Raw genomic sequence first — 17,939 nt, 5'->3', positions numbered from 1 at the left:
ATATAATGAGAGGAGATGGGGAGAGACAGAGTGGGGCAACTATCTCATACAGAAGAGGCAAGGGAAAATGGTTACAATGGAGGGAAAGAATAGGAAGGCAAAAGGGAATGGGTCAACCTTATTCCTATTGAATCTGGCTTGAGGAGGGAGGGAAATACACACTAAATAGGGGATCTCACCCTCCAGGAGAATAGGGGGGGAGGGGATGTGAGGGGGGATGATGGAAGGGAGGGCAGGCTGGGGGGGAGGGAAGTTGGAAGCACCCACTTTTGAAAAGGGACAGGATCAAAGTAGAGAATAGAACAAGTGGGAGGTGGGATAGGAGGGAGGGAAATATAGTCAGTCTTTTACAATATATCTGCTATGTTATTGTTTTGCATTAGCCACACATGTACAACCTATACTGAACTGCTTATCTTCCCAGTAAGGGTGGGTGATAAGGGAGGAAGGGAATGAATCTGGAATTCAAAGTTTTAAAATCAAATGTTTAAATATATATATATACTATTATCAATATTGTTTTACATGTAATTGGGAAATATAGAGATCCACCATGCCCTACTGGAAAAGCTGAAATGGGTATGGGAGAAAATATGGGAGAGAGCAGATCAGAGGTGGGGATATCCTGTGGGACTGCTGTTTTGGGGGGATGGGTGGGGGAAAAACGGGGAGAAAATTTGTAACTCAAAATCTGGCGGAAACGAACGATGTAAATCAGAAGTTAATAAAGCATTTAAAAAAAATATACTAGCCCAGGGTCACACACACACACACAAAAAAAAGAATAAATGGAAAACTCCAACTTTTGCCATATAATTTCATAATGTTATATTTGCACAAGATGATCAGGATTTGTAACTGGGAAGGATTCAATACAAAGAAGGCTGTCTGGATATTATCAGACAAGAAGAATACAAAGAGAGACATAGGAAAACCAATGAAAACCAGAACTCATGGGACTTAGGGATTGATTCTGTCTGCTACCACCTAAGTACACAAGACCAAGACCTTGCACGTGAGTCCTTTAGAAGGACCAGATCAACAAGCATCTATTAAACATCAACTAAATGCACCTAAGTGCTGAGTATACCAAAAGAAAAATAAATAAAACAGCCCCTGCTCTCAAGGAGCTCCTAACACAAAACAGAAAACATGTAAAAAGCAAAAACTAGGTACAAACAAGGTATGAGAAATGAAAAATCAGAGATAATCTCAGAAAGAAGACCCAAAGATTAAGGGGGCCCTTGAAAGGTTTCTTGCAGAAAGTGGGACTTTGGCTGAGACATAAAGGAAGCTAGAAGGCAGAAATCAAAGAAATAAAGAATCCTAGGCATGGGGGACGGCCGGTGAAAATGTCCATGCAGAGGGAGAAGAGGTCAGATTATGAAGGCTTTTAAAAGTCAAGCAAATAATAAATAATTTTATATTTGGTCCTGGTGGTAAAAAGGTGCCAAATGGAGTTTATTGAAGGGAGGAGAGGAGGAGAACATGATCACGCCTACACTTTAGAAGATAACGTACAGGTGAGCAGAGTAGAGAAAAGACTTGCGGCAAGATGACCAAGCAGAAGGCTATTTAAATAGTCCAGGTGTGAGATAATGAGACCTAGACCAGAACAGTGGTAGCGCAAAGGGGGCCTCCACCACATATGTGCCAAAAGTAACTTGTTGACTAAGTACCATAGGAGTTGTTTAAAGCATACAGAAAGCCTTCCCTGACCCCTCTTAATTTCAGTGCTTTCCTTCTTTTTCCTATTTATCCTGAATGTAACTTGCTTTTTCTCTCTCCCTGTCGTGTGTGTGTGTGTGTGTGTGTTGTGTGTGTGTGTGTGTAATGAGAATGAGTGGGTGAATGAGAGAGTAAGAAAGAGATAAAGAATGCTGTCCCTAATTAGACTGTAAACTCCTTGAGGACATAGACTACCTTTTACCTCTTTTTGTATCCCTAGTACTTAGCACAGTGCCTAGAACATAAAAGGCACTTAATCATTTGATTAGGAATTAATTCACCATGTCAACTCCTGACCTGAAGAAAAAATAAATAAAAACACCAACCTTTAGGCAGCAGGGAGCCACTAAAGAAGCCCATAGTCCAAAATCTTTAGTTGACCTAGATCAAACTCACCTATACAACTTTATTATCTACTTTCTTCCCTCTCCTAATCTACCCCAGGCACACCCAACCTAAACCTTCCATTCCAGATCTGATCTGCCACTGTCCCTGGAAGATCCTTGGTCCATCCCGGTACATACCATCCTCCTACCAGCTAGAATCTCCTCTTGCTCAATGATTTCAAGATGCAGCACTTTCCCGTACCCTTCCTCAAGCACTCCAGCCTCTCTAAACTCCTAAGGCATTTATTTAACTATAACCATTTATTGTCTTGAACTAGAGTTTAAACTGTAAGCATGAATCTTGTCTCCTCAGCTAGATCACAACCTCAAAGGCCAGATCCCCATCTCAATTCCCTTGTTTCCCTAGCACAATACTGTGCTTTGACAATAACAGGTGCTCAATAAATGAGCTGACTGATAGATTTTTATCTGAATGATTAGTCTTCACATCCAATCAGGTCATCTGGGAGGCTACAGGGGCTTAAAATTTCCTCAGACACCTGTGACGGGTAAACCATTTTCTCCAGCACACGTTCAAAATCAGTTAGGTACTGGCTAATTTTTAAAACATATTTCTGTGGGGAGCCACCAGAGCTGAAAGGCAGTAAATCTAGTAGAAGACAAAGTAACTACAAGAGTTTCCAATTTTTTAATTAGACAATTGAGTTTTCCCTTCTTATATCCAGGTCTACTCATTTTGAACTTGTCTAAGAATATATACATATATGTGATTATCCTCCCTCTAACTTCACAAAGCTATTCTAGACATATTACAATAAGTGTGAGTATTGGGCCTATAATTATGTTGATATGGGTACATTCTAGGTGAGGAGAGTCAGGATGTCATCTTCACTGCAATTTCTAGTCTTCTGAGAGTTCCTTATAACCAAGAGTTTAAACAACTCACCCAGGGTCACACAGCCAGCCAGGATGGGTCAGAGGGGGAACTTAAAAGCTAGGGCTTTCCTGGCTTTGCAGCAGGTGCTGCACCCACTACACCATACTGCCTCTCTTTATTCCAAGGGCTGCTATGTTTCTACATTTTGTTCCCCTCTTCTAGTCCCCTAATAAGACTGTAAAGTTCAACGAGGTCAGGGCCCATCTAATCCCAGCTTCTCATCTCCTTGAGCAGAGACCACTTTGGAAACAATAGGTGGGACAGAATACTAACAAGTGGGGGAGGGGAAAGGGGCAGAGAGAATCAGGAAAGATTTCTAATAGATGTGACCAAGGAACAAATTTAGAGCTCAGAAGAAGCTTTAACTTCAACTAGTTTCAAGCCCCTCATTTTAGAGATGAGGAAACTGGAGCCCAAAAAAGGTTAAAAGGATTAGATAACCTGCTTAGTGTCACACAAGTATTGGTGGTAGAGTCAGAATTTGAACTCACATCTTCCAACTAACCCGGCTTTTCTTCCCCTCCAGCTCACAGCCTTTTTGAATGAAGAATTACCAAATCAAAAGTGAATGAATAACCCCAAAATCAACAGATAGCAATTGCTGGGTACTTTACATCAAAGTAACAGATATCAGTAATTAAATATGCATAACAGACCATTTTCCTTTGCAAAAAGGCAATGATAACTAATTTATTCTGCCTCCTCAGGACTCTCAGCAATCTATCCCTTCTGTTCCCACAAATTACAAAAAGAGTCAGGTGGCTTGTTGACCTTTAGACTTAATTTTAAATGACCTGCATTCTCTCCTATGCAACTATCAAAAGAAACTAGCAAGTAACACAACAAAGTGTCATAAGGAAAGGCTAGAGTTCAAATCTGAACTACCATTTACTACCTAGCTAGAAGACCTTGGCCAAGTTTACATTCTGGATCTCAGTTTCCTGCTCTGTAAAATGAAGAAGACTGAACTAGATGAACTACAAGGGTCCTTCAGGTAAACACTGTAGGTATAGATACCATTTACACAAGGGTGGACCCAAGTGAGTCCAGCCTAATGGTCCCCAGAGGCCTCTGTGCTATGGATGAGTTTCTGTCTCAATTACAGAGGAGTTCAACAGGAAGAGAGGGAGCTACTTCAGGGTTGGGACCCTAAACATAATCCCTTGAAAGTAATGATTCTTATAGTAAGGAATTCGGATGCCAAGAGGATGAGCTGTGAGTTGATGATTTCAACCAAAATCATCACATCCTGCTGGGGAATCCTGACAGCTGTCTAGCCCCAGCCTCCCAGGCTGCTGAAGTCATAAACAGGCGTGCATCTTGTTGGCAGGAGTGCCAAAATGCCCTCACAAATACCTGCCCCTCACTGGCCAAACTGGCTTTGCTGTGTGCCTTCCTCACACCTCCTCAGAGCTGCCCTGCTCCTGCCTCACCTCCCAAGGGACTTCCCACACTGGGCTCTCTGCCTTCCTGAACACCCTTCTCCAGACCAAAGCCCTTTTCTGCTGCATCTTCACTTTTAACACTGTCTGTACACTTTCCCCCTCTCATCCCCACTGAGTTTGATAAGGATAATAATGAGTTTGAGGTAATGATGAGGGTCAGTATCAAAAGTTACCAAATTAAGTCCTAGCACCACATTCCCTAAGGGTAACTCAGGTCACAACAGCAAACCTTCAATCACAGGTAAACTTTCATGCCAGGAAGAAGATTCTAAATGTTACTTAGAAGATAATAAGGAGACACAGAAAATTTCTGAGGAGTGACATGCCTAGATCTAAGAAAGCTTTTCCTGGCAAAAACTGCAAAACATGGACGAAAGGAGAAAATAGTAAAGGAGGGAAGACTTGAAAAAGAAGCTTCTGAAATAAAACAGATGGGTGCTAACAATGGTCTTTTGGGGCTTGGTTGCAATGGGAATAAAAAGAAGATGGAATGCACCTGCCATGGAGTAAGAAGGACCTGAGTTAAAATCCAACCTCAGTCACTTAACACTTACTAGCTGTGTGATCTTGGACAAGTGATTTAACCCCAAATGCCTTACCTTGACCCCCCCCCCAAAAAAAAAGATGAAGATGGAGTCAAGAAACAGTTAGGAAATATTTCCATCACCTTTACACTTTCCAGCTCAGACTTCTTTCCTGAGATTTGTTGTTGTTCAGTTCATGTCCAACCCCTTGTGACCCCTTTTGGGGTTTTCTTGGCACAGACACTGGAGTGGTATGCCATTTCCTTCTCATTTTACAGATGAAGTGGGACAAACAGGGTGAAGTGACTTGCCCAAGGTCACACAGTCATTACATGTCTGAGGTCAGATTTGAACTCATGAAGATGAGTCTTCCTGATTCCAAGCCCAGTGCTCTATCCACTTTGCCACCTAGCTGAGATCCAATCTTGCATTTCTAGACTAGCACCTCAAGTTCAACACATTCAAATCCAGTCATTGTCCTTACCCCAAAATATAATCTGCCTCCTAGTTTCCTTATTATTTCTTGTGAATGCTTCCAGTTTTGCCAGCTCCAAAAGTTAGGGGATCCTCCTCTTTAACATACATTCAGAATAATCATTCCCTGCCTTTTCACTGCAACTAACATCATCTTAGATCAGGCACTCACAAGCCTTTCTCCCTCAAACCTGATCTAATTCCTACCAATGCCTATAGAACAGTCCCCTGGCCTCTGCCCATTCTAATATATCCTACAGAAAGCTACCAGGTCAAATCTTCCACCTTCATAAGCTCTCATCCAGTCACTACCTTGCTCAAAAAACTTTCACAGATCCCTCATTATCTCTGCAGTTCAAAATCCTTAGCTAGTCGATCAAGTCCTTTTACAACCTGGCTCCAACCTACCTTATCAGAGTTAGCATTTTATTCCTCCCTTCAGGTTATCTCCAGTCCCATAAGTTCTGTGCTTTTCTGTTTCTGAGGCTTGGTTAATAATAACTACTAACATTTATATAGCCCTTACTATGTGCCAAGCAATGTGCCAAGCCCTTTATTAATATTATTTCATTTGCTCCTGGGAGGTAAGTGCTATTATTTTCCCCACTTTACAGATTGGGAAATTGAGGTAAAGAGAGATTAAGTGATTTGTCCAGGGTCATATAGTAAGTAAGGGTCTGAGGCTGGATTTGAACTCAAGTCTTCTTGAATCCAGGCCTAGTATTCTCTCTAGCTGCTGAAATCCTACCCACCCTTCCAAAGACAACTCAGTATCATCCCTCCCATTGTCTTCCCCAATCTGTCTATTCAGCATTCTACCTTCCGTTTTTTTTTTTCCACAACACTATTTTTTCCAGTCACCCAGGTTCTTAACCTAGGACTCATCCTCAACTCTTCATTCGTCCTCACCTCTCACCCCAAAGCCAAATAATTTCTAAGTCTTGTGGGTTCCACTTTCTCAACATCTGCTGCATCACACCTTCCTTACTCATACAACAACCTCCCTAGTCCTGGCCCTTATCTCTCACCTAGATTACTCCAATAGCCTCTACTGGTCCACCCACATCCAATCTCTCCTAGCCATCCTACCCACTGTCACAAGCTTGATATTCCTAAATTATTGGCCTAGCCACCTCACTCCTCTGCTCAAGAAGCTTCATGGGCTCTTCCTTGTCTCCAGGATAAATGCAAACTCCTCAGCTGGGCACTTAAAGCCCATCACAGTCTGGTTCCAGCCTATCCTTCCAGGAATATTAAACATCACTCTCCCTCTACACTCTCTAATCCAAACTGCTCTGCTTGCTCTTCCTTACGCAGATTTCTATCTTGCATCTCCAGGCCTTTGCAAAGACTTATGCTCTCCTTTCCCATCTCTGCCTCCTGAAACCCTTGTCTACCTTCAAGCCTTACTTCTCACTCACCTCCTCCTAGTGGCTTTCACCAATTCCCCCAGTTATTAGCACCACCCAATCACCAAGTATTTATTCTGTAAATAGCCTGCATTTACTCACCCATGATGGGCAGCTAGGTGGCAAAGTGGATAGAGCTCTAGGCCTGAAGTAAGGAAGACCTGAGTTCAAATTTGTCCTCAGACATTTCCTAGCTGTGGAACCCTGAGTAAATCACTTAACCCTATCTGCCTCAGTTTCCTCATCTGTAAAATGAGCTGGAGAAGGAAAAGGCAGTATCTTTGCCAAAAAAAAAAAACCAAATGGGGTCGTGAAGGGATATGAACAAAAGGGGTCTTAACAAAATAGTTATCTGTGAACAGGCATTCCCTAGTAGGGCAGGGATTTTTACTTTTGTATTTGTATTCCCAGACCTCCCCCCCCTCCAATTTCATATAGATCAGGAGCTGCAAGGGAGGAGTCTGAAATCTCCTAGCACAGTTCCTGTGACTTATTTTATTCTATTTTCTATTACAGTTATTTGGGTTGTAAAGTCAGTTATTTGGGTAAGAGTTTTTTGTCTGCTCTACCGGGAAGTAGCTGCTGAGCTTCTGGAGGGCAGGGATCCCAAAACGTGGCGTGTCCCTGTAAAGCCCAGATCATTTTTCTGAGCTTATGGAGGACTCAATAAATTCTTGAATTGAACTACCACAGAAGACTTCCTAAAAATCCTCCTGGGTAATTACTTCCATCTCTTTGTGCCTCAACTTCCCAATCTGTAAAATGAGGGTTTTGGCTTGGGTCATCTTAAGGTCCCTTCTGACTTTAAATCTGATCCCATTGCTACCCTATTACCATTTAGGTCTGAAAATTTAAGAGCTATAAAACTAAAGGTAGGGGGAATAAGGAAGGCTTAAATAGTGAATTACCTACTTGCAATCCAATGGACATGCTCTGCTCTCACTTCTAGTACTTCAAGGACCTTCCATTTTCTCATGGAGTAAGTGAAGTAAGAAAAAGGGCAGTGGGAGGAGAAATCAAAGCTGGTTGGGGTTTCTAGTTTAGACACCAGTACTGACCCAATGTAGAACTACTGGAAGAAGGGATAGGGAGAAAAAGAAACAAACTTAGATAAGGTTTTCAAAGAATCCCCCTTTACAGAGATCATGAAGTTATTCACAGGACAAAATGCACTGTATGCACAAGGTGGTGGATAGAGACACATCATTGACTCTTCAGATGTTTCTGTCTCCATTCAAAAAAGAGGAGAAGGCAGGAAACTTTGATTTGAAACTTAGGCAGTCTAAACTGCTGAGGCCCCAAGGAAGCAAAGCTGATGCTGGCTTCGAATGGGGGCCACACATTCATACCAAGCCGTGTGGGTGGAGAAGCTAAAGGGAAGGTTTCCTCACTTCTGCCGGAAAAAAAAAACAAAAAACAAAAAAACAAAGTGAGTAGAAAGAAGACACTCCTTTGGGCTGCCGGAAGGAAAAAAGCAAGCAAATTTTCACAGCAGTGTACACCAGCTCGGCGCTTATCTTCACCCCATCCCTGGGCCCCACTTTCTGCTTGGCTGCCGAATTCCAATGCACCCCGATCCGCCGCAGCGGGTTCCAAAGGAACAATTCTGCGTACGTGTCCGCCCGCCCCTATCCCGCTCGGGTTCCCCCAGCTTCTACCTTCGAGCGCTACGCTGCCTCTCCAGGGCACTTGCTGGCAAAGCCGGAGAGCCCCGGGCAGGACCCTGTGCAAAGAGCGCTAGAGTCAACAACCCAAGACACAGACACGCTGGACAAAGCCCAGGTTCTCTCCACGCCCCGCTCCCCTCCATCGGGACCACAGGCGTTCCCCAGAGCTTACTTTTGGTGGCAGCAATGAGGTTTTTCCCGTCCTTGAGCAACTCTTTAATAAACTTATTAGTCTTCTCCAGCTCCGCTTCATGGGCACGAATCCTCTCCCGGAACCAAGGGCTGTCTAAGTAGCAGTCGCTGAATTCCAAGGGTTGCAACCCCATGGCTACAAAAGCTTGCCCCGGCACGCGGGTTGACTTGGCGCGGCCGCCTTTCCCCGGGAAAGCTCACTAACTCGCCCAGAGGTCAACGTCTGGGGAGCGCCTCGTGGGGCTTGGGCAAACAGGACTTGCAGCTTCCGAGGCCCCGGCCAGTATGTGCAGCTAAGCAGGGGAGAAAGGACCATAGGCAGAACACAGCCCTGTCCGTTGGCGCTTGGCTCCGCGCACCTTGCCCCAGACAAGAGGGTGAGCGCACTGCTAGCACCCTAGTCTACGCTGCTCGCCCAGCCAGGACATCTCCCGCGGAAGACTCGGGTCACCAAATCAAGAAAGAAAAACGGAGGGAGGGAAATACACAGCCCAGATCCCGTCAGCCTCCGCCAGAACATCCAACCCTCTTAGCACCACCTCACCCCCTCAGACACCTCCTCTTTTCAAGCACTAGGGCTCCGCCCCTTCTATAGAGCTCTGCGCTCCTGGCATCCTTCTCCCCCGGCCTCTGCTCTCTCTCTCCGCCCTCCTCCAGCTGCCCAAGTCGTCTCCCTTTGGAGCTTGCTGCCTGCTCCTCCCCTTCCTTCAGATCCTTCCTCCTCTTTCCTTTCCTAGTACAAACTGAGCCCCCTCGGCCCTACTCCTCGCCTCCCTCCCCCCAGTCCTGTCTTCTCAGTCTGTTCCCTTTATGGTGCCTCACCCCGACTGTTCCCCCAATAAAGGGGATTGGGAAAGAGGAAAGATGAGTCTGATAGCAGTAACTGATCCCTGACAAATGCTCTGCAGAGCTTGGAAGCAGCCTAATGTGCGGAAAGGAAAAGACTGCTGGATTCATCTTGGGGCTGAACATGGACTCCTTTGTCCTTTTTATTATATTATTACTACTATTTACATTTTTAACTGTTTATTAAATTGCATTTCATTCTCAAATCTCCATTTTATGGACTGCAAGCTCGTCAAGGGCAGGGACCTGTACCTGTTTTGTTTTGTGACTTATGATCCTAAAATTTGGAACTGAAAGGAACCTTAGAGATAACATAGAACCCTTTCATTCTATTGATGGGCAAACTAAGGCTCCTACAAGTACACACATAAATTATAGAAAAACTGACCTGTTGGATGTCCCTTGATTAATAATAATTAATCTGGAATGCACCCTCTCCTCATCTCCACAACTCTGAAACTACCTCCTATCCCAAGGAAAACTTTCTAAATCTCCCCAATAGTTACTGCGCTTGCCGGTCCTGAAATTTTCTTGCATTTACTTTTCTGTTGTATCTCACTAGAATATAATCTCCTTGAAGTCTGAATTTCATTTTTGACTTTGTATCCCCTACCTGCACATGGATCTGCAGTGTCACTTATGTGGTTTTCCTTACCTAGGAGACAGAAAGCAACAGGATCCTGGATTTCCCATTCCATGTGATTCTTGTCCATGCCTTGCCTTAACTCCTCCGTGGAGAAACTACCTGACAGGTTGGAAGTTTTTCCTCTGAAAAAACATGGAATGGACAATCATGGAGCACACAGGCCTCATATTATCTATTAATCTCTCTTGCTACAAGACTAGCCCAACTCTTTTACCAGTCATGTATTTCTCTGATCCATCGATCAATTAACAAGCATTTCTTAAGTACCTACGAACCAGAAGTTCTTCGAGGCACAACCACCACGTCCTCTACTCCAGTGAAATTCATTGACAAAGGGGTTCAGCCCATGCCTACCATGTAACTTTCCAGGGCATTCTGAATAACTTCCAGCTTTAATTCTTCAGAAACTGCAGTGCGTCATGACTTAAAACCAAACAGTATCACCAGAAGTAGTATTTTTTATTTTTTCTGGACCTATGATTTCATCAGAGTGGGGAACTCCCTAAAATGGGAAGTCTTCTGTAATTTGTAGTCTTAAAGACTTGCCTGTCACAAAATGGGGTCACACAGCTAGTATGTGTCTCCAGCAAGATCTGAATTCAGAATGTCCTAACTTTATGATTGTGACCTCCTTACCATCAGGGACTCTCTTTGCCTCTTTTTACATCTGTATTGCTTATCAAACTGTAGTGCTCATAGTAAGCACTTAAATGCTTTTTGAACAATGATCCAAGACAATTCCAAAGGACTCATGGTGGAAAATGTTATCCACGTCCAGAGAAAGAACTGTGTAGTCTGAATGCAGATCTAAGCATACGATTTTCTTTTGTTGTTGTTGTTATTTTGTGTCTTTCCCCCTTTATTCTGTTTCTTCTTTCACAAGCTGACTAATGTGGAAATGTGTTTATATGCTTAACGTCTTGGGGAGGGGGGATGGGAGAGAGAGAAAAAAATTGGAACTCAAAATCTTATAAAAATGAATGTTGAAAACTATCTTTACATGTAATTAGAAAAATAAAATACCATTTATAAAAATAAATAATTTTTAAAAGAAATTAGGCAAATGTTAAAAAATAAAATAAAAAACAAATGCTTATTGACTGAATGACTGTCTGGCCCCAATGTTGGACCTCTACCTACCTCTCATGGCTTCTATGTCTTAATGAAATGTTTTTGCTATTGAAATTTAAGAGAATTGCATATGACAGACTAAACTTATTTCTTTTTTGGACAAGATTACTGGAAGGTAAATAATGTTGAAGGTAGATTCTAACCCGCACATGAAGATAGCTTTACAAAGCACTTAACGAGTGCCATTCTGGAGGAAAAAATAAATAAATACATACATACATACATACATTTACATGCTTTGGAAATGGATAAATAGCCAAACACCAAAGAGCAATTAGCAATTTTCAATTTCAACTTTGCAGTTTTTCAGGAGGTCTCCAGTAGAGTGCCCCCACAGATGACACAAGGCTATGAAAAAGAACTAAAATGTTAGATATGACAAAGTTAGGATCCAACATGATCTCTACATATTAGAACATGGGACTAAATCTAATAAAATGAAATTTAATAAAAATTGAGGTAAAATCTTATAGGGGCTCAACAATCATGGTCACAGTTATAAGATTTGAGAAGTATAGCTATAGCTATGGCTAAAAGCTGTTTATCTGGGAAAAAAGATTCAAGGATTTTAGTTGACTGAAAGCACAACAGTGTGACGTGGAAGTTAGGTAGTTCCATGGTGCACGGAGGGATAGGTCTGCAATCAGGAAAACCTGAGTTCAAATCCAGCCTTAGATACTAAGTGTGTCATCTCAAACATTTTTTGCCTCAGTTTCCTCAATTTCTGTAAAATGAGGATAACAGGAACTACTTCTCAGGGTTATTGGTAGAATCAAATGAGATAATTGAAAAATGGTTTATAATATGTGCCTGGCACATAGAATGTTAGCTAAAAACTGAGATCTTTCACCAATGTGAAAAGAAACAAAGAAGGAAAGAGACATAAGCCAAGACTAGAGAGGTTATTCAATTTTGTCTGATTCTTCATAACCCCATGTAAGTTTTTCTTGGCAAAGATGTTTACAGATGAGGAAACTGAGGCAAACAGGGTTAAGTGACTTACCCAGGGTCACACAGCTAATATGTATCTGAGACCACATTTGAATTCCAGTCTTCTTGATGCCAGACCTGGTGCTCTATCCACCACACCACCTAGTCAACTAATCTTCCATTACATTTTTGTAAAACAATTTGAACAATCATTCCCCAGTCAATGAATACCCACTTTGTTGCTAGTTTTTGCTACCCCCTACAAGTGCCGCTATTAATATTTTTGTATACATGGGACTTTTTATCTTATGTCTTTGACCTCCTTGGAGGTATATGCCCAGTAGCCGGATTATTTAGTCAAAGAGTATAAGCAGTTTATGCATATGCATAACAATAATTATTATTATTTGAAAAAAGATGGTATAAAAGCAAAAGACATCAATAAAACTTTAAGACTATCTCCATTTGGCCCAAGCCCCACTTTTCAGAACAGACTTGGAATTCCTAAGCTCAGGTGCTGCAGTCACTGTACTAAAAGATGAGACAGGTCCCATAAGTCAAATTATAAAGTATTTAACACAGGAAAGTGAAGCATTCTAATCTCCCATATCCAAACAAATTCACATTCTAGCATCACTGGGGAAGGATTGGGGAAGGATTTCCATGTTGTTTCCCCAGATAGAATATAAGCTTCTTGAGGGCAGGAACTGTTACCTTTCTGTCTTTTGTAACTCCAGTGCCTAACAAAATGTCTGGCTCATAGTAGGTTCTTAATAAAAGTTTACTGATTGATTGTAGCCTGACTTGCATCAAAGTTGAACATTTTAACCTGCAAGAGCCACAGCCTTTCTTTACTCCCTGGCCATTTTGAGGCCAGCTGCCCAGGCCTGCAGTCATTCCCTAGAGCTTTTAATCCTTCTATCTCCACAACTTTGACTGTGGGACTCTGACTGGCGTCTCATCTGACCAACTATTTCAAGAAGGCATCAGCCCTACTTTCCATGATTCCTTACTCCCTGGCCATCTCCTTGCTACTTGTCTGAACACTACACAGGTATCCTTGTCTCACCTTCTGCCTATCCTTGTTCAGGAAGCATGATAAAATCAACTCTGCCATTGTTCCTGGAAGTAGGCTACTGACTTCCCACTCATGTTCTGGATCAAATGACTTTCCCTGCTCACCACTCCCCCATTTATACTCTCTCCCACTAGTACAGTGTATGGGAGACATCATGGCATAATGAATGTTGAGTTGGCCTTGAACTAAAGAAGATCTGGGTTCAAGTCCTGTTACTAATACACACAGGTATATAAATTTTGAGCAGCTAGCTCCTCTTCCCGAGTTCAAATCTGGCCTCAGACACTTAGTTGTGTGATCCTGGACAAGTCACTTCACCCTATTTGCCTCAATTCCTCATCTGTAAAATGAGCTGGAAAAGGAAATGGCAAACCACTCCAATATCTTGACCAAGAAAACACCAAAGGGGGTCAAGCACAATCAACATACCTGGGCAAGTCACAACTTTTCAGTGCACTAGACAACTCTCTAAGACTATAAGTTGCTGAGAAGATATATATACCAACCTGCATTGATAGAGGGAGTTTCCACACCTGGGAGTTCTCTATATCAATGAAATCACAAATTTATTCCTTATCACTATTAGAATATAGATTCCTTGAGGGTTATTTTTTACTCACTTTTGTATCTGGATGCCCATCACGTAACACAATGCTTAGCAAATATGTGCTTAATAAATGCTTTTTCATTCAGTTATCCATTCATCCACTCCTCCATCTCACTCTCTACTTCTCATAGCTGACATGAGAGTCTGTTAAAGCCTTTCTGGTGTAGGTGTTCATTTTGGCTTGCTTCACAGGGTCATCAAGATTCTACCAACACCTGTGGGATCTGGAACACTTTGGTTGTCTTCTGAGTTCCATTGTTTAATGTAACAGAGATATTGATGTTTGTTGTTCTCTCTTTCATACACACCCCCTACCCTCTCTCCTTAGTAAACCTGCCTCTGAAAAGATTCAGGAATAAAAAGCAGGAAGATTCCTTGACTCATGATGCAATCACCTTGTATCCAAATGCACAGACTCTTAGGAAACAGAATTCTAGGAATTTCTCCCAACAATGCTCTCCAAATTCAAGAATCTTGGGAAATGAAATCCTAGCAATTTCTCCCTTCATGCCTGTCCACTAGAAAGGCATATGGACAACATTTACAGGAATGGAAGAAGATGAATAAGTTGTAATCTGTGCCAGCGAAGGAAATACTCATAGTCATGTAATCACAGATATATAAGTTTATTTATAAAGTCAAATATAGAAATATGATACTCTCCTGACTCCTTATATCTAATATTAAAATTTTACATAGTGGTTTGAATGAAAAGTAATAGATTGGTTTGATTAGGGGTGAAAGTAGGACTCAATATGGTTATGAAAATCTTTACTGTAATAAAAGAAGACAAATTATTGGAGAAATATTCATTATTCATGTTTGTCCATTATGTCCAATATAATAACAATTATAGTAGTACTCATAGTAGTACTTAACTTGCAAATGTACTGCTATGCCAATAAAACTGCCTAAAGGTTGCTTTATAGGACATAGCAAAATAATTTTAAAATTAATTTAGAAGAACAAAAAATGTAGAATCTCTAAAGCAATGCTGGGGGTGGGGGAAGTAAAAATAAATAATATTGAGCAGTATCTAATTTCAAGGAATCACTGGGCCTGCAATTTCATTGGTAAAGGGAACTCCTGAGCCAAAAAACTTCCTCTATCAATTCAGATGAGGATCTTTTCTGCAATTTATGGCTTTAGAGAGCTGTGTTTGAACACTGAGAGATTAAATCACTTATCCAAGGCCACATAGTCAATATGTTTCAGGTGGGGATTGAAGCCAGGGCTTCCCAGCTTTGGGAGTAGTAGCTCTTTGTCCATTATGTCCATGCCACCAGATTTCAAACTATATTTAAAATCAACAAATATGAAAGTTATTTACTAGTTCTAAAAAATAAGAAATTAGGTTATTAGAATAGCAAGATTAGAATAAGCAAGACACCGAAGTAACTTCTAGATATAGTCAATTGAAGGATAAAACTCAAACTACAAAACTATCATGGAAAGAACTCCCTACCTTCAAGGAAAAACAAAAATAGAACTTCCAGGAAACTGCCCAGAAAACTGAAAAATAGTTTGGAAAAAAAAGTTAGGTTTAGGTCAACATCTTCTATCTTTTACCAAAATAAGGCCCAAGGATATATGACTTGATATACCCTTCTTATGTTGACTCAAAAAAACTCCAAACTAGTTTGAGGCACGTTGTGGTTGGTGTTTACTCAGAACCATAGCTTATGACCAATATCATGCTGCCACCAATGTGCTTACTTTTGCCAGAGGACATAGTAGTTGAAAACAAGATATTTAACTAACTGCAATAAGAAAATAACCCTGCGTGCACAGGAGTGATGCTCTCCCACAGCTTCTCATGCCACCGACGAAGGATAAAACACAAATACTGAACAGACAAGACTGCAGCACATCAATGGGGGCACATGAGTAGAGAACGAGTGACCAAAGACCACAAATGGCAGGACTCACATACAATCGGGGCTGTTATGTGACCATATCATCATCACCTTGCTCTTTACGGCTTTTCAATGGATGCATTGTCTCTTAAGGGCAAGTTATCTTTGTGCAAAGAGTCCTGTCTGAATAGCATGCTGTCTCTGCCAAGCATAGCTGGTCGCTGAACTGCTCTCTACTGCCATCTACTGGGCGCTGCTCTTCAGGGGAAGGCAGTGGGCCCTGGGGGATTCAGAAAGTCTTCATGGAGAAGGTGGCATTTAAGCTGCTGTTGACACAAACCAGATTTTCCAATAGCTGGTGGTGAGAAGAAAGTGTATCAATGCAAAGGCAGGAAAATGGGAAGTGGAAGGCTGAATTGGGGGAGCAGCAAATAAGTCATAATGTTTAAGTCATAGAATGCTTAGAGGCAAGTAATGTCAGAAAAGTCAGGAAAAAGCTGGGTTGGGAAGGGTTTAAAATGCCAAAGGAATTTATCATTGGTCCTAGAAGTAATAGGAAGCCACTGGAGAACACTGAGTAATTGGATAGAATGGTCAGACCTATATTTTAGGCAAATCGCTTTGGTGGCTAGTAGTAGGGATAGACAGAGCAGAGAGGGTATTAGAGTATCCAGGCAAAAGGTGATGAGGACCAAACGGGGGATGGCTAAACAGCATATTAACGTAATGGAATACACTTTTACTTAAGAAAAGATGTGTGTGATGAATAGAGAGAAACATGGGAAGAGCTACATGAAATGATGCCAAGTGAAGTAAGCAGAACCAAGAAAACAATATTCACAGTGACTCTGACAAAGTAAATGGAGAGAACTGTGACACACCAAAAAAATAAGTAAAATGCAGATGAAGAGATATGAAAAGACACCCTCATCTTCCTCCTTCATGCAGGTAGGAGGTCCATTGCACATGTTTTTGGACTTTTTCAGTGTGTCAATCAGTGTGTTGACTTTTTTCCTCTACTATTTGTCATATGGGATGGTTCTCTGGGGGCGGGAGGGAAAAGGATACATGGGACACTATGGTGATGTAAGAAACAGAAAATATCAATAAGGACTTATTTAAAAAAAAAAAGTGATGAGGGCCTGATGGTTGTGTGAGTAAAGAGGAGGGTATAGATACTCAAAATATTGTGGATGTATAAATAAAAAGATTGAATACATGAGATAAGTGAGAGTAAAGAGTTAAGGATTACATGAAGGTTATAAGCCTGGGTATTTGGAAAGATGATGGTGCCCTTAACAGAAATAGAAAATGTCTAAGAGGTATGAATTTTGGGAGGAAAGATCAGGAGTTCTGTTCTGAACACGAGTTTTGAAATGCTTCTGAGCACTGATATCTCATATGTCATGGGGGGATAGGCTCAGTCCTTAAATCATATGGTCTGCCTGCACATGGAGGTTTGGTGAGGGTGTATCCAAAACTGCATGAGGAAAAGACCCTTTTTCTCCAAGCATAGTGCCTGGAATGTGGTAGGTAGGTAAATTCTTCTTGACTTGACTTAACAGACTCAGAGTATGCATATTTATCCTATGACTGTTTCCTATTGGTTACTGCATGGTGATGAAAAGCCTTTTGACTGGCTGCTAAGCCAAAACTGAGGATGCATTCAAAAGGCTCAGATGAACAAAAGAACTCTCTCTCCTGGATGTTGTTGTTGATCTTTCAAGGAGGATTAATGACATTAAGGGGTGATGTCTTGATTTGTTGTGAACTGGATTTAAGTGAGTCAGAGTTGCACAAAGTTGAGGGAGAGTTATCAGTCAGCTGCCATCTTGTAGTCAGGAATGTATGGTGTCATTCCAATTTCCTGTTCTGTGTTCTTTCCTGATCCTTGGTGAATGAGTCTTGGAGATGGAACCAAAAAAAAAAAAGGTATGACATTGTGAAATTCCAAAGGTCAGAAGATACTAAAGGTCCAGCAAGTAGATTCTGTAGCAAAGTCTTCCAGAAGCCTTAGCAAGCCAAGTTTTGTGAGGAAATAGCCCTGAGCCTTGAGCCAGCCTAGCAGCGAACTGACCCAATAATTCAGATATCAGTCCTTCAAGCAAAGGAAAGATCCTTC

The 17,939-nt window shown here is 41.7% G+C and overlaps 1 protein-coding gene across 1 annotated transcript in view; it reads right to left on the bottom strand.

The window, feature by feature from the left end:
• ARHGAP10 (Rho GTPase activating protein 10) overlaps positions 1–9,376 on the bottom strand; it is a 392,686-nt gene extending 383,310 nt beyond the window's left edge. Inside the window, exon 1 of the mRNA XM_069105012.1 lies at positions 8,704–9,376. Coding sequence (XP_068961113.1) covers positions 8,704–8,857 — 154 coding nt within the window. The 5' untranslated portion in view covers positions 8,858–9,376. The remainder of the gene's footprint in view (positions 1–8,703) is intronic.
• Between the last annotated feature and the right edge of the window lie 8,563 nt (positions 9,377–17,939).

Source organism: Petaurus breviceps, unplaced genomic scaffold, assembly GCF_028583685.1.
Source record: "Petaurus breviceps papuanus isolate PSGF00001 unplaced genomic scaffold, PetGlider_PUasm1.0 76, whole genome shotgun sequence".
NCBI classification, from domain to species: domain Eukaryota; kingdom Metazoa; phylum Chordata; class Mammalia; order Diprotodontia; family Petauridae; genus Petaurus; species Petaurus breviceps.
This window is presented reverse-complemented; position numbering and strand designations above follow the sequence as displayed.